We start from the raw sequence: 24533 nt of genomic DNA on the forward strand, positions 1-24533 counted from the left end.
TACGTTCGCAAACTTGTACGCTCGTCACTGGCAGTCGTGTTCGAAAGCAGGAAACAGATATATTTCACTTTACTAAGGGCGTAGGCTACGAGCGAGTGTGTATCGCCGAACACGGTGCATGACAGCTCATCCCCGATGCCACTGCGCGCGGCACAACTCGATTCACACTGGCATCGTTCACGAAGCAGCCCTTGGTCCTACGAAACCTGTGAGCGACATCGCGATGTTCTGCCACGCACCTCGGCAGGATCTCGACGACCGCACGCGATCGCTTGTTCAGTCGAAGGCGAGATATCGCAAAGAAGGCCCGCACTGTCGAACGCGCCCGTCAGCCTTCGCTCCAAACCGTATGCGAGGAGGAAACACGTACGTCGCGGTGGCTCAGTCTTGCAGTGCGGCGCGCGCAGCACCGAGGTGTCGCGCGCGCCGCGAAGACCGTGGCGAGCCGCCGACGGGTGTCAGCGGCCTGCGCGGGTCGGACGACCGACCACGAGTGACACGTCGATTGGACGCGTTATAGGGTGGAGATCGTGTGGCGGGGCGCGGCTGTAGGTTAGAGTCAGCGTCGGGTGGAGAGTGTAGGACGAACATGCAGCACGTACCGTTGATGTGTCGGCCCCGCGATACGACGCGCGGCGCGCGCCATGAAGGGCGGCGCGGCGAGGGGCAGACATAGTCGCATGGAGCGAGTGCCGCTGCTGCAAGTCATCGGTGCGACCTGAGAGACGCGAGGACATCAGCGTCGTCGCCCATGTGCAAGTCAGATAGGGCCGAGCAGACGCACCTGTTCGTCGCGCCTCCGGGCGGTTGGGGGGACCCAACAACGCGTGATGATGAGGTGCGGATACAAGGGTCCCAGCGAGCGCAGTTGGCTTCCCCGCCGCGAGCGAGCCCGCGGCGGGTACTAGACCCGGGGGCCACGATGAGGCCTGCGCTATCCCCGGGAAGTACCCTGCGACCCATATAATAGGGTCGCAGCCTCTTGATGGTCTTGCGTGATAAATAATAATAATAATAGTCTTCGGTCTTCGGTCTTGAGGGAGATGTCGGTGGAATGATTACGGTGGCCGAAGCCGGAGGGTGGCCGAAGCCTGGGGGTGGCCGAAGCCGGGGGGTGGCCGAAGCCGGGGTTGCCAGCCTTCACTCGCAAGGGGAGTTCCGGCTGGCGGGGGTGGTCGTCTCGCCCGCGCGCCGCGCCGCAGCGCGGACACGCGTGCAGAGCCTACCAATGGCGCCCCGATATAATCGCGGACGCCACCAGCGGGGAGGGCCCCCAATGGTGCAGCGGCGTCCCGCCCACCAAAGGATTCTGCCGTTCCCCGGAAAATTTTGTACGCTTCTAGGCGCGCCGCTCCCTAGGCTGGGCGCGCCCTCCGGAAGCCCCTCGAGGGGGTCTCGCGCCGAGGGTCGAGTCGCGAGCTAACCCGAAGGCTGTCACGCTCGAAAACCTCATCCGGAGTCCGCCCGGACGTCGACGTCGCACGGGGGCGAACGTCGCAGATAGTCCGTTCAGCGGTGTTGCACGGCCGACGGGCGCGTGCCGCCATGGTGCCGCCCGCGAGGGGGGGTTTGTGTGGGGGTGGGTTGGTCCGCGTCGTGTGTGCATCCTGGCCAGCGGTGTGTGAGCTTAAGCAGCGCGAAATTGATGCAGAGTACTTACGATGCGTGGTCCATCGATGCGCCACCGTAGGCATAGTGGTGTGGCGAGGACTTATGCGATGCCTCCGATGTTCTTATCTGACCTGCGGTAGAGGTCATGAGCGGCGTACAAGATGAGTAAAAAGGGGGCGCGACGTACAAATTCATACGGTGAGCATATAACGTTTCGGAGTCGACGCCTGGGATGAGACGCAAGTGTGAGGCCCTGCGGTCGTCGGCGGTTGGAGACCACGACGAGCTCACCTTGAAGGCAGCCGTTGGCGCTGCCACGCCCGCCGTTAAGGCAAGCGCGGCCGCTCGAGTGAGGACTCGAGGTTGGGAGGAGAGCGGTCTGAGGGAAAGAGGAGACGGCGAGGAGGGGGGTTTATATACCTCGCGACGGCTCGCCACCGGCATCCGCCGGAGTCCGCAGTACGTTTGTCTGGCCGGGTGCCTCCTCCCAAACGGGACACTCCCTTTGTGTCGTCATGCGGGCCCCCTCTTTTGTTGTGCCTGGCTGACCTCGACTCGGGCGCATCGATGGCCGCCCAAGAACCCACGATGCAACGGGCTTTGTGAGCCGAGACAGTGGAGGAGGAGGTGGGACCCCTCCCAATAGCTTCCGAAGGCGTGCCAATCCGCGATTGTGCAGGAGATAATCAGAGAAGCAGTGGGGCGGTGGAGGGAGGTGGGATTCCGCAGAGGAGGCGGGACCGCGGCTGTCCTTGGATTTACACGCGCCAGGGCCCAGAGGCCGCGTAAGCCTTCGAAGGGGTACGGTCCCGCTTGCCGCACACCATTTGCACCTCGCAGCAAAAGCTCATAACCGCGACCGCGTTGATCGCGACGCAGCAGGTTGGAGTCTGAACGGCGCAAGCTCGTTGGGATAGGCGAGGTAGAGCGAATGCTGGTGTCGGGCTGGCCAGTGGCGTGAGTGTTTGGGACTATTTGGTAGTGTGGGAGTGCCCTTCTAGATCGGCCTGATATGGAGATTTGATGGCACCTCCCAGTTACTCCTCCCTTTGTTCTTGGTCGCATGCCTCATCAGGGGTCCTACCCTCCCAGCGGTCTGATAGAATGATACCCTCGGCGGTTTTGTGCTCTTTCGAGTGAGTTCCATTCCACGCCCGACCGCGCCCTCGAAACGCGAGGCACTCATGTGTCACCCCGGCGGACGTCGAAGCCCTCCGTTCCGCGGTCCTACCTCCATGGCCGCATGGCGTCTTCGCTTGGCACAAGGATCTGCCCTACCGCAAAAGAGAAGGGCGCCCAGAAGCACCCGGAACGGAGCGGGAATCCTGTTGCAATTAAGGAGACAATAAGGCAATTATAATCCGTACGATAACGAACCCACCCTTCACCTCCCACAGCTCCATCACGCCTCCCCCTCCTGACGCTGCGCGATACGGCTTTTCGGAGCGGGTTCGGGCTGCGCGCGCAACACGGCCTCCTTCCTCTGCTTCAGCGCGCCCGCGTACGCCATGCACACCCACTTCAGGTAGCGCACGCCCTCCACGTCGCCCACCGCAACGAGGCGGTGGTGAAGGATCTCCACTTCCTGGAAAGACAACAGCGGGGGCACCGTGTCGTCGGGAACCTCCAGGGGGGTCAGGAGGCGCACCAACGGCCGCGGCGCCGATAACGTGGTCCGCGTCGAACGCAAATCGAGTTTAGAGCCGGCCTGCTTGACGGCGTCCGGAGGATATCGCGCCACGAACGCACGCACGACCTCTAGCCCCTCGTGCACCTGGCCCGTGCTGTGCAGGCGACCCTGTCAGCGACTGATTATCGGATGGACGGCGAAGTTCTGGACTCACAGTGAGAGTATGCGGATCATCGCCGTATGCGCGCGCTCGACCATCCGCGCGTTCACGCCCTCGGGGTGCTCGAGTCCCCGCCGCCACGCCATCTCCACGGGCAGCCACTCCTCCCATACCTCGCGCGCAAACTGCAGCGCCTGCTTGCGTTCGGGCCCGCGGCGGGCGCGCGTGCACCGTTCGAGCGCCTCCACGTACGACCACGCGTTCTTCTGCATGCCGAGCTGTGCGAAGAGCGTGCGATAGAGGTGCACGGCATCGTCAAAGGTGGCGTGCGAGTGGTGTACGGAGACGTATGCGTTGACGAGACGCGAAGTCAGGCGCACGTTCTCGAAGGCGGGGGGCATCGAGCCGTCCTGGGACGATGCCACGCTGCGAGCGGACGATGATGTGTCCTTCAGAATACGAGCAAAGAGCGATTGAGTCTCTCCTAGGACTTCCGCGTTGCTCTGGGGAAGAAGTCGAGTGAACTGAGGTTTCCGAGGGGCTTGTGGAACCCGGGCTTGCGACTCTGCGTCCGGGGCAGCCTCCGATTGTACAGTCGAGGGATTATCTGACGATGCCTCTTGCCCACCGGACGATGTTGCAGCTTCCGGGGAGTTGCTTGGGAGATTGGTGCGCGTAGTAGTTGGGTTGTCGACGAGCACCGTGGTGGAGCGGTTGAACGCGGGTTTGTACGCCGCATAGGCGTGGAAGACGTGGGTCATGATGCAGCCGTCGACCATGACCGGCTCCGAAAGGTCCCCCCTCGCCGCCTGCATGCTCTCCGAGATGATCTCTGCCAGGATCCAGCGCACCTTCGCCAGGTCGCCCGTCCGCTTCGCGCCCTCCAACAGCGCCCCAAACGTCTTCTGGTCCGGACGGAAGGCGGGGTTACCGTACGCGTCGCGGTGTCCATCCAGCATCTGCTTCGCGAGGCGGAAAGCCTCGTTCACGTACGCCTTTTGGCCCGAGCGCGCGCATGCGGAGATGACTGCGGTGTATGCGTCCGCCGTCGGCGGAATACCCTTGTCAACCGTCATCTCTGTCCAGAGATCAAGGGCGCGCGCAGGCTGGGGCTCGAGCAAGCGCGGCGCACACGCGTTCATCATCGCGGTGTAGAGGAACGCGTCGGGGGTTGGATGCGCGACGTACCGCATGTGCGCGAAGAGGTCCCATGCCTGTGCCTCGCCGACGGCGGAGCGGACGCCGAACAACGTTCTGATAGCGCGAGTGTATGTGCGCATGGGAGCGGGTATGCCGCGCGTCTCGTGTTCGTGCAGCACCTGTAGTGCACTGGCAGGGAATGTACCCAAGGGGACCGACCGAAGGTGGGCCTTGACGTGGAGGTCGCGCTGCCGCTCAGAGGGCACCCGCCCGGCATAGGTGGCCAGTACGCGTTCCGTGTTACCGACATCCCCAGAATCTGCATAGAGAGCCATGACCGTATTCATAGCTTCCTCCAGCTCAGGAGCTCCAGCGCGCTGGCGTGAACCGTTAGATTAAAACTGGGCGTAGTGCGTAACGACTAACCTTCATGAGGTCGACAACTGATTCCGCTGCCTCGCCATCCTTCTCCCGTACGCATATTCGCACCAGAGAGACCCAGTCTTGTGACGACAGAATGGACAGATCTGACGAGGAGGCCTCGGAAGACCGCGCCGTCTCCAACACGCCCACAATTTCCCTCAACTTTATGATGGCAGCTTGGTACTGTGACCGCGGATCTGAGGAGATGGACGCAGTGTCGTCTAGTTGATACAGAGACTGCACAACCCTATTGAGGGTAGACTCGTCTGCTTGATACTGAGATTCCGGGTCGGCCACTAGCACGTCCTGTGTTTGCGCACGATGCGGTACCGCGAGCAACTCTTCGTATATGGAGACAAGCTCGGACTCGGAGAACGCTGGTTCCAGTATTTCAGCCTCCTATAATGTCAAAGTCAGTCCTTTTAAGCCATAGGAAGATGAGACCTCTGGTTTCCCGCATTGGCCGCCCATGTGTGCGACAGCGGCGCGCGAGTACACCTTTTTAGGGCCGACCATATCAAGCGCACCTCTGTCTATGTCCGAGTCGCTAGCATTGGGCAGCCCCATGGGAAACCAGTGCTCTAGAACTCAGATGTCCATGAAACGCACCTCCAATACCGGGGTTTCCTTCAATTCCGTTATTCTCCTCTCAAGTTCTGTGATCGGTCCATCCTGGGAATGAGGGAACAGACCCCCCATAGCAAGAGCAGAGCGGGAGTTTCGTTTTGAATCGCGTCTGGGAGTGAAGGTTAAGGTGGGCTGTGGGCAATCGGAGACACGAACGTACTTCGCGTATAGCGAACGATCCTCCGCGACTTCAAATGGGACCTGCGCAGGAGCGACAGAGCCTCGCAAGAAGTCCTGATGGTGGGTATATCTCCTCCCAAGAACAGCAGCTTGTCGACGAAGCGAGCTGCACGCGAGGCCTTCAAGACGTGCATTAGCCCGAGCGAGAGTGAGCTCCAGGAGCGCGTGAGGCAGCAGATGACCAGACATGACAAGCTTAAGCACAGAGTATATTCGTAAGGGTCATCAAGCAAGCAATGAAACCATGAAAGTACGCCAGTGGAAGCTAGGCGTGTGCGGATGAGAGAGAGAGCTGAGAGGAGTTCGGTCTGGAAATTCAAAAGTGTTGGGCGCTTCTCATGCCCGTCAGAATTGAACGTGAGAATGAACTGCCTTTTCGGGTGGCTTCTTCAGATCACTGCGCCAACTCTTCGGTATGATGTTTATGCGCCAATATTACACCGAAGAGGTCTGAATTCGAACGGACGAACTACGAAAGACGAAAATTCCAAGAAAAATATACATATACACCCGGGAGTCAAAAGCGACACGTAGGAGTCGCCCAACATATAATAGATAAACCTGAGGTAACAAGAGGACGAGTCGAAGCACGACAGATGCTGGCAGGGGCCCACTGACCACTCTACTTGGAGCGGCTCTTGAGCGATGTGTTCCACCCCGAGCCAGAGAACGCCAGGAACACAAGTACCCCCGAATAGAGGAAGACTAGATTGCAGATGCCGTCGGTCAAGATATCCACGCGGTCGAGAAGGCGCTCGGAGACTCACAGAGTGCAAAGGTAACGAACGCGATGGAGGCGATGGGGTGGATGTCGTCGCACGCATCTTCCGCTTCGGGGAGAATAACGTGGAAGTCCTGGCAGTTCTCGTCTCCGAAGAGGTCCTTCCCATTCGACAGGGTGGTCCCGCCTACGGCTATCCACAGCACCCACAGGACGCCTGTGTGTATCGCGGCACGGGCATAAGTGTGATAGCTGAGAATGACTGGAGGGGAACAGGCTACTCACATGACCATCCCAGCTCGAATATAATATAGGACGTGAAGATGCTTTCAAAGAAGAAGTCCAAGGCGAGCCTAAAACATCGCCTTCAGCGGCAGAGGACCCGTGAGGAAAGTATACCGCTCACATGGCGACTTTTGTGACCACCGTCATAACGCCCACTGCGATGCCCAGGGTGGCATATGGATAGTTCGAAGCATTGAATTGGCCCCGGCCCCCAACAGCGTTGACTATGTCATCGAGATGGTCTTTGCTTTTCACGCAGAATACAATGACGACCAGCGACAATATGGAAGCAAGCACTGTGAAGACGCCAGACTATCAGCTCGAGTTCCACCGGAGGCCCTCTGCACTTGGAGGAAGTACTCACCGAATGTGATGACACGGTATAACCACGGAGCGTTCATGGCGGGCAAGGATAGATAGGAACAGCAGACACCGATACACCCCTCGTGGGCATACTCCAGGGGTTTATTAGGAATCTAACGACCCTGCGGCGGTTGTCTAGACAGTGGGAACGCAGGGCGGACAGGGCTGCGACCTGCAACTGCCACTGCGAAATCAAATACTCATCGCGCATCGTCCGATGCGCTCGCTTCCTGTCACCCAGATAGTGATACTGGCACTCACGGTGCGGAGGTAGTAGGCGCGGACGAGTCATCTCACAGCCGGACCCGGGCGGACGTCTATACAGACTAGTACGACACCAGCCATAGCCACCACAGCGGAAGCAGCGGTAGGCGAGGCGGGGTACTACCGCAATCACAATCGGCGGTCAAGATCATGATGGGCGTTATCGACAAGACCGCAGGGACCCCAACCATGATGCAGTGCGACTACGAGCCTCGAACAATGAACTGAATGCAGCAGCCGCCTTTCACGATTTCCGAGGAATCGGAGGCTCCATGCTACGGTAGCGAAAATATGTAAGCCAAGGATTTGATGCAAAGGACGTCCCATGAGAATTGGCAAACCTCCCTTGAAGTCAGCACTGCTATCAACGCTGGTAGCGATTTCCATGAGGGATCGTCGGATGCAGAGGAGGCGAGGCATCACATATTGGTATAAAGCTAGATTGTCGAGATGTCGAGAAAGACAGAGTCTTGGCAACGCGGTGCATGCAACACGAGAGACATGGGGTGGGTTTCTAGGGTTCCTTATAACGTTGAGGATGATGGTGGCGGGTAGCAACAAGTTTGCTGCACCGCATCACAAGTCGCGGTAAATAATCCGCCACCGGCAACTCTCTCGCGGAACCGATAAGCGCCCTATAGCGCTCAAAAGTACTCCTTGAGTACTCCTCGCAATACTTGGAACAGTCACGACGCAAAATCCTTGATCATAAGTCGACTTGCCCCATAGATATGAGCTACAACGCGGTGTCAGATATGCAAAAAAAAACCATCAATTTGGACACCGATGGACGGTGCAGTATTCTACACTGGGCGACGTACAAGGACGTAGCATTTACAAGAAATCCGAGGGTATACCAAGATAATGCAACAGGAACATCAGAGACGAGCAAGAAGAACACGGAGTCCGGGAGAAAGGATGAGAGACACAGAGCGTCACGGACCGGTGTATCGACGGCAGCAGGGCTATCGGCCGTCCTAGAACTTGTTGCGGTTCTTCAGAGAGGTGGTCCAGGGTGGCGTCGAGCTCGAGGTCGTGAAGGCGGCGAAGAAGAGGACGCCGGTGTACAAGAAGACTGGACGAGAGCGAATCCGAATCAGCGAGCCGCTCCATCTCCAAATCATCCAGAGCTAAAAGCGTATCGACTCACGCAGGAAGGCATTGACGAAGGCTATGATGGCGATCGGGTGAATGTCGTCGCAGATGTTCTTCGCCGCCGGGAGCACAACGTCGAAGTCGTCGCAGGTATGGCCCTTGAAGATCGTGTTGCCCTCAGATAGTGTCGTCGCACCTACGGAAATCCACAGGATCCACAGGATGGCTGGACAGCGCAGCGCGTAAGCCCGGTGATACACGAGAGAAGAAGCAAACACACTCACAAGACCATGAGATCTCGAAGATGATGAAGGACGTGAAGGTGTTGTCGATGAAGAAATCAAGGGCAAGACTAAGTACGGCGGGCGAGCGAACCTATGAGACGAGCGGTTCCACCTGCATGCTACGGAGGACTCACAGCAAAACCTTGGAGACAATCGTGATCGCGCCCACTGCGATACCCAGGTTCGTGTATGGGAAGGAGCCCTCGAGCTCGAATGCCGCCAGGATTTTGTCGAGGTTAGTCGACGTGTGCGCGCAGAACGCGATTACGACCAACGAGATGATGGACACGAGCACTGGGGGGAGGGAGGTTGAGAGGGCATCGGGGCATCAAGCCAGTACTGGTGACACTCACCGAACGTGAAACCGCGGTAGAGCCACAAGAGGTTCATGGTGGGCGTAGGTGGGCAAGAACTGCTCCCAGGTACGGTTTGGAAGGTGCGGGCCTTTTGTGCAGACGATGGACGTCTCTTCGAAGCCCAAACACGCGCAAAGGGGAGCTTGTTACGGACCTGACCCCGCCGGGCTCACAATGTGTGATTAAGGCACTTGTCTGACGGCGTCCGGGACTCGACTCGAGAAGCATGTCCAGAGAGCCCCATGATGACCTGATATGCCGCAGGCGGGCCACCGCCACACATACCCGTGCCAGCATCGCACATATGGTCCATGTCAAAACTGTTCATCTGTCCTGTGTGGGTGGACGGTCATAAGACAAGTTCACTGGTAGGAGCCGGTCAAAATGGCAATCCAAATGTTCCAATCAAAGTGGAACTCACATTTCGGTGTACCATCAAACATATGCTGAACGCGCATGCGAAGGACGCGTGGAACTGTTGTCCTGCCTCGTGTCCATCGTTACGGCGGCGGTCCCGAGCTGTCACATATATCACCGACCAGGCTTCGAATGACTCGAGCGCGGCAACTGAACATCAAAGTGCCTTCAAAGAAGAGTCCGATATACAACGGACTCACTCTAATCAGACTGTTCAGCGGCTGATCGTTCTCAGGCATGTCAGATAGTGAGAGGTCCGCGGGGACGTGCCTTGTGCTCTGAAAGAACAGCCGAACGCCGTTAGAGACCGTTTGTTCGGTGTCTTTATGATGGGCGCTGGACATCGCGAAGGCGGTGCATGGGGCGACTGCTCTCGAGTGCGCGGGATGAGTTGCCGTGCACACGGAGTGAAATCGGTGCCATGACGGAATCTTATCGACTACCATAGAGGTGCAGCAAGGGATGTGCCCGGCCAGAGTTCTGATTGCACGGTGTGGGCGATGTCCTGTCCAAAGAGAATGTGCACGAGTGTCGAGCTGCGAGCAACACCAGGCGCAGATGTGTATCAGCGGCGTGTGTGCACAACATTGATTGAATGAGGTAGGTACAGCCTACCCCATACTAATTGGATCTGGTGGGCCGATGGTCGAGACTCCAGACTCGAGCGCAAATGTAGGCGATGCGCGAAGCACCAGCGCTACGCATAGCAAGTTTCTCCGAGCCAACCTAATCCCTCAAAAGACGCGCGCCGTCAGCTCTGCGTTCAATCATACAAAAGAACGTTCATGACACAGACCTTACTCACCGGAATCCAGGCCCGCACCATGCATACCTTTGCAAGATGCTCAGCACATCGGCCCGCTTCCAAGGATGCACGCCGGGGGAAAGGGATTAGTATAGCTCTGGTGTAAGTCAAAAATACGATAGATAAAATTGCAGGCGTGAACGTGCGCGCTATTCATTGGACAGGCTTCTCGCCAGCTTTCGCCTCCAGGTCTTGAACCGCGGCCCTCGAAGAGCTACCTTGCGCCGAGCTCCTCGGGACGGGATACATCCATATCGGTTTCCCGCGCCGCGCCGCAACCCACGCGACGAACAGCAGCACGAGGGAGTAGATCATCACTACAACCGATGCGTCAGTGTCAGACAAGCTGCGCACGCGAGCAATAGGAATCCACGCACAAATAGCAGCGACCGTGGCCGAGAGGCCCGCGATAGGCGCGGAGTAGTTGCAGATGTCGTGAGCCGTCGCGTCGCCGTCGTTGCATGCAGACCGCTCGAAATTCTGCCCAATCTGTACCAGTGTCATGACGGCCACAACTGACCACGCGGCGGACGGTATCGCTGCCAAGGTAGGTCATCAGCCAGTCGAGGCACAACAACCAGGTCTAGGGCTGCACAGAATTACCGAGTAGTACGAGCTCAGATACGATCGCGAGAGGCCGGTGGCAACTGTCGCGGATTAGGCTATAGCGCATGGGCATCAGCATACAGGGAGTCGTGCGAGGATATGCCATCGTACCTGATCAACAAGAGGACCGTGGTATAAATCCCGGTGAAGATTCCGACATAGGCGTAGAGCACGTTTACGACCCGACCATAATCGACGAAAACGATGCTTTTCGAGACCACAGTCTGGACGCACAGCGCGACAACGCCGAGCCCGAGCGCTACCGAAAGAACTGCAAGGGATACACAAGAATCAGCAAGCGTCCGACACCGCACGTCGATAGGGTCAGAAGCGCTGCACGTACTGAAAGAGCAAAGGCGGTAGGCGTAGATCCAAGACATCCCCGGAAAAAAAGAAAAGAGGTAACAAAGGGGGCTCGGACCAGCCAGTGGTAGCGAGGCCCCACGTCGCCGCCCGGCATATATAGTCTACGGTCGACTTCACTGCGGACAAACTGTATACACATTTGTCAAGGCGGGCGCAGCAAACCGCTGCAAGTCCGAGGCTGTGATTGGTGGAATTCGGTTTTCCGTGAGATTCACCCCGCTAGACTGTACGGGGCGTCGCAATTTGCTCGGCGAGTGATTTGAGCCAAGTTGTAGAGGCATTACGAAAGGACTCAGATAGGGTCGACGTCGAGGTGCTGACGGAGCCTGAAAGAAACAACCGCCGCAGGCAGCGCTCATAACGATACGCTTGATTTCGCGGCGTACAGCTCCCGCCGTCCCTGGTCTTGAATCCCATTTGATAGTCATGAAGCTGAGCGCTAGAGCACAGGCCTTCTCATTTGTTACAAGGGACGGTCCGCCGCGCATTGGACAGCTTCGCGAGGACTCCAGTGGATGCGTGATGGACAGTGCGCGCCCGCACTGGCCGAGGAGATCGCAGCCAATAACGAAAGCTCCGGGGAAAGCGAGTGCCGATCAGCCCAGTGCGCAAGCCTTGCAAGGGCCACGACATGATCTACGATTGTGTGGGAGCTCGAAAGAGCGCGGTTGTCCAATGCGGTACTTGCAGCATGGTGCGGCAGAGGCGGGAGGAAGAGAGAGGCGATGCCATGTAGGCGCCCAGCGGACCGTGTGTATTCTAATTTACGTAGTGACATCGTCAGGGCATGAGCATTCGCGGGAGAAGGACGAGCTCACCAAAATATCCTGCTTGCCGTGTCGATATTTGGTACTTATTGTCTCCGTTGCGAGCGAGCACAGCTCGTATTGTTTCGCTTTAGGTTTCTTTTGTATTCCGGCTCTGTTGTATTTACAGCGCAACGCGCCACTCATGTACCTACTTAACCGCCCGCGCGACACCCAATGTACTCACGCGTTTGCACTCGGCCAAACGCGCTCCCTCGCGCTCTCACTCGCTCTCACCCGCGCGCCCTAAAATCCTACATGCCGGGGATTGCAATATGCCATTCCGAATGTGTCGGTCCTGCTGAGATTCGCGAAAGTAAGCAGAATGGATGCGATCGAATGCGGCACCTTGTTCGCTGCCGTGCAGCATGGAGATCCTGAGCAAAGCATGGTGATAACTGTACATCTAGGGACAGCAGGAGCGACGAACCGAGTACCGCTACACGACTAAAGAATCCCTTCGTACAGCACGAGCAACGAGCACTATCGAACATTACTTTGCTAGCGCCATCCAAGAGCGCCATCCAAGATGTGTATGTGAGTATATATTGTATATCTGATCCGAGGGGCCGCATAATACCCCTTAATGAGCGTGAGCATCGTGAGATCGTGGGTGGGTCCTGATGAGAGGAGCAGCGGCGTGGGCCCCGTCTGCCTGTTTCCTCACGCCCTGGAAGCCGCAGCAAACAGAGCGGAACCAATAGCAGCGGACGTAGAGGAAGTGATGGGGAAGACGGGAGAGCGGGGGCGCACGGCGCGATCGGGCGACGCGTGGGTATACGTTTGGGGGGGGGGGCGTGAGGGAGCTGTTGAAGCGTAAGAGGGTGTTTACACGACCTGAGTCTGCACCTGGGCCTTCTCCTCATCGTGCGGCGTGTCGAGCGCATCCTCTGCGGGAGCGGACTTGGTCACGAGATCGGGCCTGTTCGAAGCAGGTCCCTTGTAGTGCCTGTGGCCGCCGACAGCGTACCAGACACTATGTGGAAAAGCATGATTAGTTGTGAGGGAGAGGACGAGGAATGAGGTAGGGCTTACAGAGAGAGCAGGATGACACCGCCGGTGATGGGCTGTATAGGAACCGAGGCTGTCAGAACGTGTTAGGACGAACAGTAGTGTATATGGCTCACGGCAGCATAATTCATCGTCTCGGCAGTCACGGGCAAGACGGTGGGGAGCGCGAAGATAACGCAGACGAAAAGCGTCCACAATATGCAGTTCACGTTCGCGGCCCACCCGAGGAAACCGTCGCCCATGTAGAATGGCCCGGGCACAAATTTGACCTCGGGGTGGTTCCTGTACCATCTCCGGCAGAAAATTGGGATGATGTACGACAGGTCAAGCGCCATGGCGGTCATCGCAAAGATGGCGTTGAGCGCGATGTCGCTTACGAGCTCGAGCAGCCCGGGGAGGATGCCGATGAGCGTCACAAACCAGATCGCGCGCAGGGGCGTCTGCGTCCAGGTGCTGATGTAGCCGAAGTAACCCTTATCCGGGAGACCTACAAAGTGCTGTTCGATATAGCTTTGAGCTAAACTTGTGAATGGAGACGCACCCTTGTCACGGCTGAAGGCATACACTGTGCGGGACGCAGCCTGGAGCGCGGTCTGGCAGACGAAGAACGCCGTCAAGCATACGAAGGCCTACAACATTGTTAGTACCGGTTTGCCACTAATCATTCGTCGGTGGTTCAAACGCACCCATACGAAAAGCGCGCCAGGCTTGCCCATGCGCAATGTCATAATCTGAGAGGAACGCGGCCAATGAGCATTGCTTCGTTATGATACCGAGCGATCGGTTTCTTCAGGCACTCCGTCGTGCCTGGCGGATCGAGATCACGTACCTCGAGGAACGCCGAGCCAGAGGGTCCGGGGAGGTTCTCGCTAGAGATACGTTCAGCGGTGTTCACGGAAGTTTAGGGTGAGATGAACGTACAGAGGGCCCGAGCAAAGGACCATGACGATGTTGAGTAGCCATCCGATGAGACCGGTGCCGATAACTACGACGACGAACTCTAGATCAACACGCTGAGCGATGGATAAGGCCAAACTACACATACCGGCAATGAAGATGGCAGAAGGAGCAGCGTATGCGGCGCGCTTCACTTCCTCGCTGTGGTATATGAGGTTAACGGACGTCATCCTTTGTTGAGCTGGAGACTCACGAGATATGGGCCGTCGCATCGTAGTCCTACAACGCGCGATCGAACTTTGTTGAGCACATCAAACATAGATTTGCCTATGCAGATATCCACGTACCGTCATCTAAAGATAGACAAATCAATATCGCCGTTGGACGGAAATTTTGTAGAACGCACCGTCCACTGAACACTGAGCAGGCCGAAAAGGAACGCGATGCCGTCATTCCAGCCTCCTGTCTGATTGACAACACCCTGAGTTCCAAAGACATATGCCGCACTGTGCATTTCGCTCCGAGGCGTCGTCGCCAAAAGAACGATGATGATGACTAAGAAATCAACATATCAGCTCGCAGGCTCTTACACACTGGCGTGTGCATCGCGACACTTACCGAACGTGGCACCCAGGTTGACGAACACGAAACCGGTAGTGAGGCGTGCGAGTTGGCGTGTCGCAAGACAGTTCTTTTAGACTTATCAATTGCTGATTTTGATCATACTGCACAGGATGACTTACCAAGATGCCATGGACAATGAGCATGCCAACGAAGAGGCCGACTTTCTTACCGGGAGTAATCACGAAATCGTCGCCCTGAGCAGGCGGTCAGCAACGCCACTATCGCGAGAAGCGCAGTCACCAACCTTGCCGACAACCACCGCAGCCCATATCATGTTCGCAAGACCAAACTCGGTAGAAGACAATCCGAGGATTTGTCCGAGGATGTTCAGCCAGCCGACGACCCATCCTACGATAGGACGCTGCCGTTTCGGGACGAGTTGCGCGGATGCAGTGTATCTATTGCTCCGTCAGCCGATATATTTATCTGGGGAGGGCGAAGGACTTACAGGCCACCACAGGTCGGGAACGCGCTAACAATTTCCGCGATACTAGCACCTGTTATGAGCGTCAGCGTGCTGTCAGAGCGACCGCTCGTATGCAACCATAATCCTAACCGGACCCCCAATCGCCTGCAGCTGCCCCTGGGTCATAGTCCTCGGTTTGCATGTACACCTCATTGCATCGGAAGTGCCATCCCCATATGTGCGACGTCATCTGCACATAGATTGAGGTTTAGGAAAAGAAGTCTTTCCTTATGGTCTCGCTTCTGCGGACATGACGTCCGATGCCGTATTCCGGGGTACGGAACATGCGCGCGCTCTGTTCCGGCTTCGCGTCTCGACGACGGAACTGACAATACGAATTCGGCACCCTCGTGACTGCTGCGATCTCATTCCGAAGAAGAACGGACAGCCGTGCGTCATTTTGACAGGCGTGGAGCGGCCGGGCGGTTGGAAGATACGCATGAGAACGGGTGCGATACGTACCGAGTGTGAAGCACATCGTTGCGCCGAGGATCCAGCACCAGGTAACGGACGAAGGCCCTCCCAGAAGCAGTGGCGAGTTGAAGGTCGTCGCAACACTTGAGCAGAGACCCATGATGCTGAACGCGAAGCTGATCTGTACATCCGTCAGTACGTCTGATTGAGCGGTCCGTGTGCGATACGTACCGTCGCGATGTTGGAGAACTCGCGCTTGAACGAAGGAACATAGCCTATTTCGAGCAGCTTGTTGTCATCGCCGGAGTCGTCACTGCTGTCCCCGATCGAACGGGTGTCGGCCTGAGCATCCTTCTTTTCGTCGGAGAGCGCGCGAGAGGGGATCATGGTGGCGGGTGGAAGGAAGGGGGGGAAGGAGCGCGGAGGCGACTGGAGGCAGATAACGAGAGCCGCTGCGACGAAGAGCTTGAGCTTGAGGGAGGATGCGGTCGCGTGCCAAGGTGGCCACACTTTTCAAAGACGCCCATGCAGAATCAAGTGCGCCCTCGTCAAGCAGCACTCGGCCGGCCTCTTCTCCGCGTCGGCCACCCTCCGGCGCGGCCAGATCTGTCCTTGACCGACGCCACGGCTTCCCCGCCATCTGCGTTTTTGCTCCGTACCCTCTTGAAAACTGTTTTCCCGCCCTTGGCCACCGCCCCGCCGCGTCCTGTCGCAGCCTGTCGCGTCCAATCACGACGCACGTGCGTCGTTATCTGTAGCTGATGTGACAGGCACGTCGGTCACATTATCGTTGATCCGCCCTTTCTTCATTGCCGCCGCCCTTCTCGATCCCGCGGCCGCAGGGCAGCCACGCGGTCCCAGCAAAGGGAACGGACGTACCCGGAACACACTTCGACAGGCGAAACACGCATAGCGTCACGCGAATACGATAGGAGGCGACCTGGACTGGCGCTGCGAAGTGGGGACACCAGTCATGTGTGCATGATGGGGTAAGAGGAAGAGAGGCGACGCAGGGAGGACATCCTGAAAGGAATGCTTATGTAGTAGTCGAGAAAGAAGTCGGCGCGGGGCCGAACAAGGCCAAAATAACTGGCACCTTGATGTCCCAGAAAGGTCTTCGCATTACTAGATTCGGCCGTTACTGGTGTCCCCTCGTGCGATGTGATCCTGGAGAGGGCGATGTACTGTCACTGTACATATGTAGGTGCATACCTTGGAAGTGCTTCTTAAGAATAGAAGTGCTAAGATCTAGACTCGGAGCGGGCCTGGGCCTGAGCGGACGCCATATCCAAGAGCAGCACCAAAGAGCGTTCGCTGAAAATGCGAAGTACGGGCTCCTCCTCCAGCTCATGATACACATCTACGTCAACCCGCAAGTTATCAAGGCGCTGCGTAGGTTAGTAGACACCGGGGCTCTGGGGCGCATCATGCAGAGGAAGAGGAAGACGAGAGAGAGTGGCTGAGCGAGCGCTGCGCTCATTCGACTGCAAGGATTACTAGTGGGCGCTTATAGGACTCTTATCCCTGGCCTCCTCGATCAAATTCGGATCGACTCTTCTCTACTCTTCTCCCTCCTGCCAGATCCTCTTCGGCTCCTATTCGAGCGCAATCAACTCAGTCTACTCACTCCAACCGCTTCGCTCGTTTTCTCCATCATACTTATTTTCATCTCTGTGCACTGCGTCCACTTCCTCGAGATGGGCATGCTCAACATGTCAAGTTGGGCCGTGATGGGCCTCGGGAGGAGCGGTCATCGTTTGCTCAGGCGAGTACCTAGGTGTGGTATATCCCATTAGTATATGAGAGCTATGCGTGTCTATAACAAGAAGCGGCTCTAAGATCTGAGGGTTCGGCGACAGAACTTACAACCACTCGCACAGATGTTCGACAACACGCCACCGCTGCTTATTGATATCGCTATGTACTAGGAAACATTCAAGGAGCATATGAGTCGATGATTGTTGCGTTATGCAACATTAATGTTCCCGGCGTTGCAAGAAGCTGCGCTGCTCGCGTCTACAGCTACGCTTCCGTGGTGGCGGTGTGTCATCCTCCCTGTCGTCATAAGCACGCCAAACTTACACCTCCTTACACAGTGCCTTCTGAGACACGTTTACAGCCTCCTAAAGTGTGCATACTGAACACTGTACGCCCCATGCCCATAGATCCTATCCCCGGCTGTCGAAACCTTAAACTCCTCGACTCTCTATACAGCTGTAGCCGGGCTTCATAGATGAGTGTTCGATCGCGGATGAGTAACAAACGGTTTCAGGTTCATGTTCTAGTCGCCAGGTGACCACAACGAGTGCCGCAGGATTTCTAATGGTATACGCTCTATATCCCACGGCACAGCACTGCGTGAGACCCTCGAGCTTGTTCTGGTCGAGCTGCGTTGATGCGCCTGCCGCGGAAACCCATACACAGCGCTCAACCAGCAGGAAGCCGGCCATCCAAACTCCACCGCAAGGCGAGCCTAGTGCCGGGTATAGCAATTGTATTTAAGCTACGAAGTAGCCATGTCCTCCTGAACGACAACCCGGCGCACTACTTCCAGTACGATGTCTACGACGACTCAGAAAGCACTCCTAATGCCCACCCCGGCGGTTTGTACACCGTTGGCGAAGTAGAAGTCCCCCACCCTGGCCCCAACGACGTTCTGGTCAAAATCCATGTGGCCGCACTGAACCCTGGCGATTGGAAGGTCACCCTTCCGGAATACATGTCCCTCGGCTGGGGCCCTGGCTATCCATTTACCCCAGGCACCGACGGTGCGGGTGTAGTCGTCGAGGTCGGCGCCGAGGTCTCGAACTTCAAGAAGGGCGACCGCGTGTAAGTCACATTTTTCATCATGAACGGTGGGTGCAGATATTGATTGTGCTTTCTCTGAATTTGGCGAACGCTAGGCTCTTCCAAGGATGCCGGGCGAAGAGCGGGTTCACCACGTTCCAGGAGCACAGCCTCGTTCGCGCACCGCTCCTCGCAAAGGTCCGTCGGCGCGCCCGTGCAACGAAGGGCAGCTTAAGTGATTGACCGACTCCACAGATCCCCGACGGCATCAGCTTTGACGCCGCGGCGACTGTCCCCTCAGGCCTGGGAAGCGTCGTGCTCGCGCTGTACAACCAGGAGAGCGAGCAAGAAAGCCTTGGCCTGAAGCCGTTCTGGAGCGAAGGTGGAAGCATCGCCTATGCCGGGAAACCCATCTTCATCCTCGGCGGCGCGACCTGCCTCGGGCAGTATGGTACGTCGCTAAGTTTACACCTATTTCTCCTGCTTCGCTTTCCTGACCGCAGCCCACGCAGCCATTCAGCTCGCGAAGCTCTCCGGGTTCAGCCCGATCATCACCACCGCGTCCGCGCGCAACACCGCGCTGCTCACTTCTCTTGGTGCAACGCACGTCGTCGACCGCACGCACGCCGCGGAGACGATCCTGGAAGACCTGCCGACGCTGACCGGCGATAAGGCCATCGACGTGGTCTTCGATGCCGTCTCGGACACCAACACGCAGGCCCTCGCGTACAGGGCCCTCGGACCCGGAGGCATAGGGCTCATGGTCGTTTTGCCCGACGCCATTCCGGCGGAGCTGAAGAAAGACGGGCCGCAGAAGCGCGTCGCGATGGTGCGCGGGAGTTTGTACCAAACGCACACGCACGCGATTGCGGTGGAGATGTTCGAGCGGGTAACAAGTTGGCTCGAGGAGGGGCTTATTAAGGTGAGTACCGGTCTTTCGTCTGTGGTGGTGTTTTGACAGTACGAGCAGCCAAATGAGTTCGAGGTCTTGCCAAATGGACTCGCGGGCATAACTGCGGGGCTGGAGCGGCTGAAGAGCGGAGCGGTCAGCGCTAAGAAGCTCGTCGTGCGCCCGCAGGAAACTCCTTAAATCGCGATTAGACTCTATGGAATACAAATTGCAGGAAGCAACCTGGGGTAGCACTACCAGATGGCGGGGTGAAGTATTTTATTCTTGAGAGGTGCATGTACATGCCATAACTCAATTATCCAGTTTCAGTTCTCCAGCTGCGCCGCGGTGGGATCCGAATAAGGGCTGTGGCCGATGTGACGAACCACAGCACATTCCACATCGAGCGTACTCGATCGTTTGTTGACAAAATCCTGGCTGCACGTGAGGCAGGGGACGCGACGCGTTTGTTTGTTTGCCCCCGGGCCCGAACGCTATAAGAACCCCCGCGCGTCGCTGTCTATCCTCACTCAACACAACTCGAACTCGCGAATACCTCGAACTCCCAGCTTCACAGCCATGATCTTCCTCTACCCCATCGCACTCGTTGCAGCGCTGCTCTTCAGCGCGCTCACCGACGTCTCAGTCCTTCTCCTCGCGCCCACCTTCGCTCGCTTCCATATACCACTACTTGGCGGCACAGCATCACACTACTTCTCTTTGACATCACTATCTCTGGCACCGGGCGACCCTGTTTCTCTAGACAACAACTCGTACCACTATGGCTCCTGCGTCGACTCGGAGTGCTTCCCACTCGCCTTCGCCGTCTCCTCTGCGCCCGCCATAGTCGACTACCTGCCGCCCACTCTTCTGCAGGCCTCCGAGTACACACCCGCGCCGTCTCTGCAAGCATCCTTCGCCAGCTGGTCTGGAACACTCTACCACATCCCTACCATCGTCGCCGTCCTCGCCGCCATGTACTACATCTGTATGATCTGGGTCACCGTCTCTGTACCTTTCTTCTCCTGCGTCGCCGACACCCTCGACCTGCAACAACCTAACTCGTCATGGTCGCTTGATTCCCCCGCATCGCCCGTCAAATCATTGTGTACCGTCCGCCATCCTTCGACGTGCGCTCCGCAACGGCTTTCGTTCGACGGAGCCACGGAGCTCTGGGATCTTGTACCTGTTTCTTCGACTGCTCCGCGGCGCGTTCAGGCGGTATCCCGGCCGGTCTTGCTCATCCTACCGCCTCCCCCGCCACTGTCGCTTCCGCCCAGTCCGACACTGCCGCCGCCAACACCACTACTACCACCTCCCACACCACTACTACCGCCCCCGACACAAACACTACCGCAATCCACACTATCGCTTCCCGCTCCAACACCATCGCCTCCTCCTCCGCCACCACCAACGCTACCGCTTCCTCCGCCAACGCCTCCTCTACCACCGCCGGAGCCCCCGCTGGAGATCGCGAAGAAGAAGAGGTCCAGAGGGACCCGAGGCGGTAAACGTGAACAACATCGTAAAATCAATAGGGTGAGCAGCCTTGATACCAACTTCCCGTGACATCATTCTGACCACCCCTCAGGCTCTCGCCGCTGAAGCAGCCGCTCAAAACCAACAAATCACCGCTCCCCAAGACCCCACGCTCATCACCGACGGCAGTGGCCCTGAAGTTGTCGTTGTACACCACCACCCCGCCATCCCCGCCCCACCTCCGCCTCCCAAACCAGTACCAGCGGCAATAACTCGATTTGCCCAACCATGGACGCCTCCTCCCAAACCTTATCTCGCTCCTCGGCATGCAACACCCTCCAACACCCTCACCATCATCGGGCGCCCGTACTCGCACTACAAATCCACTCCGTCCAACGGTCCCGCGATTACAACCCTCAGTCGCTGGGCCTCGCATACCTCACCACCACTGGCGACCGTACCCGTCCGAGTTCTGCCTCCGGGCAAGCTCAACCAACGTGCTAGACGGGCACACACGGCCCATCAGACCCTCGGTAGCTTCCTTGCAGCCTCGTGACGACGACGGCGACCATAGTAGCTACCATCCTCCTTACCGTTCTTACCGCATATCTTCGTCTCAGTGCTCTACCCTCCGCTCACTGTTATTTGCTCTACTTACCGTTATTACCCACTGATATCCCGATTGCTTCGTCGTATTTGCTCGCGTTTTGATTGCCTCGCTACCTTTGTTTGGTTTTTGCTCATCCTCACTGTATCTTAATGCGCTCCATCCGCTTCCTACTGTATTTCTATCGACATGTACGGCCTCACTATAATACAGACTAACTTTACCACCTGCTCGGGGAATACTGCCTTCTCGTTCGCATGGAAGTTGTGATCGTCCTCTCTTCGAGTCTTGCGAGATCCGTAGTACGTAGAGCCGGATCTACGCACTCAGAAACTTGGTAAGGTGTTCCTAGCCTTCGATTCTTTGTAACGAATACGGCCATCCGCGAGGCCGAGTCCAGCCCAGCGCCGTCCCAATTCGTTGCGTCCGACGAGTGCTATGATATCCAACGCGAGAATAGTTCACAATAAGGTAGGTCTCCAAAGACAAACACTCGCCCGCTCTATATACGCGCGAGGCCCCACGCAGTCCGTCCTCTCGCCTACTCCTACTCCTACTCCTCCGACGAGCACAATCACGACACCCGGTCTCGCGCCTGGTACTCGCTGTCCCGTCGCAGCATCGGACTCGCCAGCCCCCGCTCCGTCCTGCTCTCATCCAGCACCCCTGGCGTCGGCGGGAACGGATGTGCCGAGCCCGGCCCGCTGCCCGCACCCACGCCCAAACCGCTTCCCGCACCCGTGAGGTCAAGCTCCGGCCTCCCGTCGTCGAGCTCGTCGTCCGTGCCCCCGGGGGTGCCCCCGCGGCTCGCGCCCGCGCTCATGTTCGGGGACGCGCCCGTGGACTTGCGCGCGCGGCGTGCGTGGAACGAGCGGCTCGCGGTTGCGTTCGAGAACAGCGGGAGCAAGTATTGTTCGTCGAGCGTCTGGAACCACTTGTTCTCGTCGCGCACGCCCGCGGACGGTGGCCCGTCGCGTGATTTGCGGCGGACGTGCGAGGAGCCCTCGCCGTTGAGCGTTGCGGTCGCGAGCGGCAGCACCTCGCCGCCATCGGAGTCGTATTCTTCTGTGGGCGACGACGCGGCGGAGAAGATCGCGTTGTTCGCGAGCCCGAGGTTCTGCGCCTGGTGGTTGTATGTCAGCGGCTCGTCGTACGCCGCGCTCGTACGTCTGCTCCCACGCGCCTGTTCCGCGCCAAAGTAGCCTCCATCATCGTCGATATAGCGCTGCCAGCGCCCGCTTCGCCTGAAGAACGAGCTCCGGACCTCGCCCTCTTCGTCGCTGCTGCTCGCCTCGTCGTCCTCCACGCCAGTCCTGATCCCGAGCACCTCCAACATGCGCGCGGTTGTGCCGCCGAAGACGATCACAGTCAGCACCACGACTACAAGCACAGTCGTCCGCATGGACTGCGCGTTGTCGCCCTTGAAGCCCGCCGCGAGGGCAACGCCGACCGCGCCGCGCAGGCCGGCCCAGAACAGCATCATCTGGTATGAGTGCGGGAGTTCTTCGTGACGCTGCCCGCGTGCGTGACGGTGGAAGAAGTTGATCGCCTCAGAGAGCGGGAAGACCGCGGCGTAGCGCGTGAAGACGACCGCGACCGTGGTGACCATGATGAACAGCGGCTTGAAGTAGCTCGTCACCTTCGCGGACGATGGCGGGCTCGTGAAGAGGGACAGCCCGAGGTAGATGAAGATGAAGTTCTCCGAGAGCTGCGCGAGCGTCGCGAAGATGTACTTGGTCGCGCGTTGTGTGCGCCGCGACATCGTGTGGTAGGCATAGTGCTTTAGGGTGATTCCGCAGAAAAGCAGCGAGACGATTCCGGACATCGAGAGGCCATTCGAGAAGAAATAGCAGGTGTATGCGCTGAGAGCTACCAGGCACGTTTCGATCGAGGGATATAGGGAGAGCGAAGAGTGCTTGAGGACGAGTGACATCGCCAGGCCGAAGACGACGCCGAGTGCCATAGAGCCGCCGAAAGACAGCAGGAAGATGCCGATTCCGTGGAATATGTGGGTGACCGTGAAGTCCGATCCGTGGAACTGGGACAGTGTTCTACGTTAAACTTCAGCATCCGTCAAAACGCTTACACCAATGAAATAGTTTACTCACTCGTACATGACGATACTGACCGCATCGTTCAGCAGCGACTCACCGAAGATGATGGTGTAGAGTTTCGGGTCGACCTTGTACTGGTTGAATATAGCTAGGATAGTCACCGGGTCCGTTGCGGACAGTGTGGACCCAAAAATCAAGCACTCGATCAGCGTGAAGCCCAGCGACTCCAGGCCCAGCGATGACCAAATGAAGACTATAACACTGCACTGTACGTGATGAGTGCTGTCAACGCGCATGAGCAAATGGACATGCATACCCGACTCCTACAGCGGAGATGAATGTCCCGAAGAACGCGAATACGAGGATTGAGCCAAAGTTACGGAAGAAGTTTTCTTGCTTCAACTCGTATCCCGAAGCCAGGATGATTGGTGGCAGGAGCAGGTTGAAGAATAGCGTATGCTTGAACATCTGTGGGTGTGCAGTTTAGTCACATGCCGTACGGACACTACCTTCGCGGTACGCATTACGACGATGTCCGACATACCACCACCGAGGTCCGCGATGACATAGTGCAGCCCGCGGTATACCACGGCTCATAATAGCGAATGTTGCTCTACTCACCAGCATGTCCCTGATCATAGTCCCCGGCGCCAGCCTAACCACCAAGCCCACAAACGAGCCCGCGAATATAGCGACCAGCGTTTCATGGATCGCCCGTATGCGCTTGATCTGCAGGTAGTACGACGTCCAGAGCGAGAGGATGAGGAGCGCGCAGACGAGGAAGAGCGACCAGGACGAGTAGTACTCCTCCTCCTCCGTGTTCGGGGTGTCGGTCGACGTCGCGGGCGGCGCGGCGGCGAACACGGCCGTGGGGAACGAGAACGTCGAGGACATCGTGGGGGCGGCCTGGCCGAGAGTCGCGGTGCTGGGTGCAGTCAAGCAGCAGCTGGTCCGGGTGGTGGTGGTGGTGGAAGGCGGGAGAGAGGTGTACCTCGGCGCCAGCTGCGGCGGACGCGCGCTTTGCGCTCATTCCGTCATCATCTCGCTCGGTGAGCCGGCTGTGCGCTGGCTATATGCGTCGAAGATGGCGGCACGACGAGCACGCGATGGTAGTAGGAACAGCGCAAGCATGAATGTTTCTGCCAAGATTGACAGTGCGGTTCTCG

At 57.8% G+C, this 24533-nt stretch overlaps 10 protein-coding genes across 10 annotated transcripts; 3 read left to right on the forward strand and 7 right to left on the reverse strand.

The window, feature by feature from the left end:
• Nucleotides 1-381: 381 nt before the first annotated feature.
• Nucleotides 382-674, reverse strand: TRAVEDRAFT_49270 (uncharacterized protein; the record flags this gene model as incomplete). Its single annotated transcript, XM_008042004.1, has 2 exons — nt 382-546; nt 603-674. 2 exons carry the CDS (start codon nt 672-674, stop codon nt 382-384), a joined length of 237 nt encoding a protein of 78 aa, XP_008040195.1.
• Nucleotides 675-2941: 2267 nt separating this feature from the next.
• Nucleotides 2942-6059, reverse strand: TRAVEDRAFT_73029 (uncharacterized protein). Its single transcript, XM_008042305.1, has 5 exons — nt 5752-6059; nt 5574-5700; nt 4968-5363; nt 3456-4918; nt 2942-3395 (listed from the first exon to the last, which is right to left on the reverse strand). Exons 1-5 carry the CDS (start codon nt 5958-5960, stop codon nt 3014-3016), a joined length of 2577 nt encoding a protein of 858 aa, XP_008040496.1. The 5' UTR covers nt 5961-6059; the 3' UTR covers nt 2942-3013.
• Nucleotides 6060-6295: 236 nt separating this feature from the next.
• TRAVEDRAFT_30007 (uncharacterized protein) lies at nt 6296-7335 on the reverse strand. The gene is made up of 5 exons (XM_008041884.1): nt 7142-7335; nt 6899-7073; nt 6778-6845; nt 6539-6709; nt 6296-6476 (listed from the first exon to the last, which is right to left on the reverse strand). The coding sequence occupies exons 1-5, from the start codon at nt 7176-7178 to the stop codon at nt 6394-6396; spliced, it is 534 nt and encodes a 177-aa protein (XP_008040075.1). The 5' UTR covers nt 7179-7335; the 3' UTR covers nt 6296-6393.
• A 1046-nt stretch (nt 7336-8381) lies between these two features.
• TRAVEDRAFT_49273 (uncharacterized protein) lies at nt 8382-9173 on the reverse strand (the record flags this gene model as incomplete). The annotated part of the gene is made up of 5 exons (XM_008042005.1): nt 8382-8479; nt 8555-8725; nt 8784-8851; nt 8918-9077; nt 9137-9173. 5 exons carry the CDS (start codon nt 9171-9173, stop codon nt 8382-8384), a joined length of 534 nt encoding a protein of 177 aa, XP_008040196.1.
• A 1263-nt stretch (nt 9174-10436) lies between these two features.
• Nucleotides 10437-11347, reverse strand: TRAVEDRAFT_65681 (uncharacterized protein; the record flags this gene model as incomplete). Its single annotated transcript, XM_008042306.1, has 5 exons — nt 10437-10678; nt 10739-10900; nt 10965-11023; nt 11079-11238; nt 11311-11347. 5 exons carry the CDS (start codon nt 11345-11347, stop codon nt 10515-10517), a joined length of 582 nt encoding a protein of 193 aa, XP_008040497.1. The 3' UTR covers nt 10437-10514.
• A 1407-nt stretch (nt 11348-12754) lies between these two features.
• On the reverse strand, nt 12755-16308 carry TRAVEDRAFT_30009 (APC amino acid permease). The gene is made up of 17 exons (XM_008041885.1): nt 15783-16308; nt 15600-15732; nt 15120-15168; nt 14916-15069; nt 14791-14865; nt 14666-14738; nt 14454-14602; nt 14395-14400; nt 14301-14326; nt 14196-14248; nt 14072-14135; nt 13980-14019; nt 13837-13881; nt 13692-13779; nt 13267-13637; nt 13175-13206; nt 12755-13115 (listed from the first exon to the last, which is right to left on the reverse strand). The coding sequence occupies exons 1-17, from the start codon at nt 15936-15938 to the stop codon at nt 12968-12970; spliced, it is 1662 nt and encodes a 553-aa protein (XP_008040076.1). The 5' UTR covers nt 15939-16308; the 3' UTR covers nt 12755-12967.
• A 1638-nt stretch (nt 16309-17946) lies between these two features.
• On the forward strand, nt 17947-19428 carry TRAVEDRAFT_127246 (uncharacterized protein; the record flags this gene model as incomplete). Its single annotated transcript, XM_008042307.1, has 5 exons — nt 17947-18380; nt 18455-18536; nt 18594-18789; nt 18851-19260; nt 19309-19428. The coding sequence occupies 5 exons, from the start codon at nt 17947-17949 to the stop codon at nt 19426-19428; spliced, it is 1242 nt and encodes a 413-aa protein (XP_008040498.1).
• Nucleotides 19429-19551: 123 nt separating this feature from the next.
• Nucleotides 19552-19732, forward strand: TRAVEDRAFT_151007 (uncharacterized protein; the record flags this gene model as incomplete). Its single annotated transcript, XM_008042308.1, has 1 exon — nt 19552-19732. A coding segment is annotated over one exon (176 nt), but the record flags the coding sequence as incomplete, so codon positions are not given.
• A 74-nt stretch (nt 19733-19806) lies between these two features.
• Nucleotides 19807-21262, forward strand: TRAVEDRAFT_49277 (uncharacterized protein; the record flags this gene model as incomplete). Its single annotated transcript, XM_008042006.1, has 2 exons — nt 19807-20766; nt 20819-21262. The coding sequence occupies 2 exons, from the start codon at nt 19807-19809 to the stop codon at nt 21260-21262; spliced, it is 1404 nt and encodes a 467-aa protein (XP_008040197.1).
• Nucleotides 21263-21830: 568 nt separating this feature from the next.
• TRAVEDRAFT_30011 (sodium/hydrogen exchanger) lies at nt 21831-24321 on the reverse strand. Its single transcript, XM_008041886.1, has 4 exons — nt 23989-24321; nt 23684-23835; nt 23422-23628; nt 21831-23364 (listed from the first exon to the last, which is right to left on the reverse strand). Exons 1-4 carry the CDS (start codon nt 24259-24261, stop codon nt 21888-21890), a joined length of 2109 nt encoding a protein of 702 aa, XP_008040077.1. The 5' UTR covers nt 24262-24321; the 3' UTR covers nt 21831-21887.
• Nucleotides 24322-24533: the final 212 nt, after the last annotated feature.

This window comes from Trametes versicolor, assembly GCF_000271585.1.
Source record: "Trametes versicolor FP-101664 SS1 unplaced genomic scaffold TRAVEscaffold_8, whole genome shotgun sequence".
NCBI classification, from domain to species: domain Eukaryota; kingdom Fungi; phylum Basidiomycota; class Agaricomycetes; order Polyporales; family Polyporaceae; genus Trametes; species Trametes versicolor.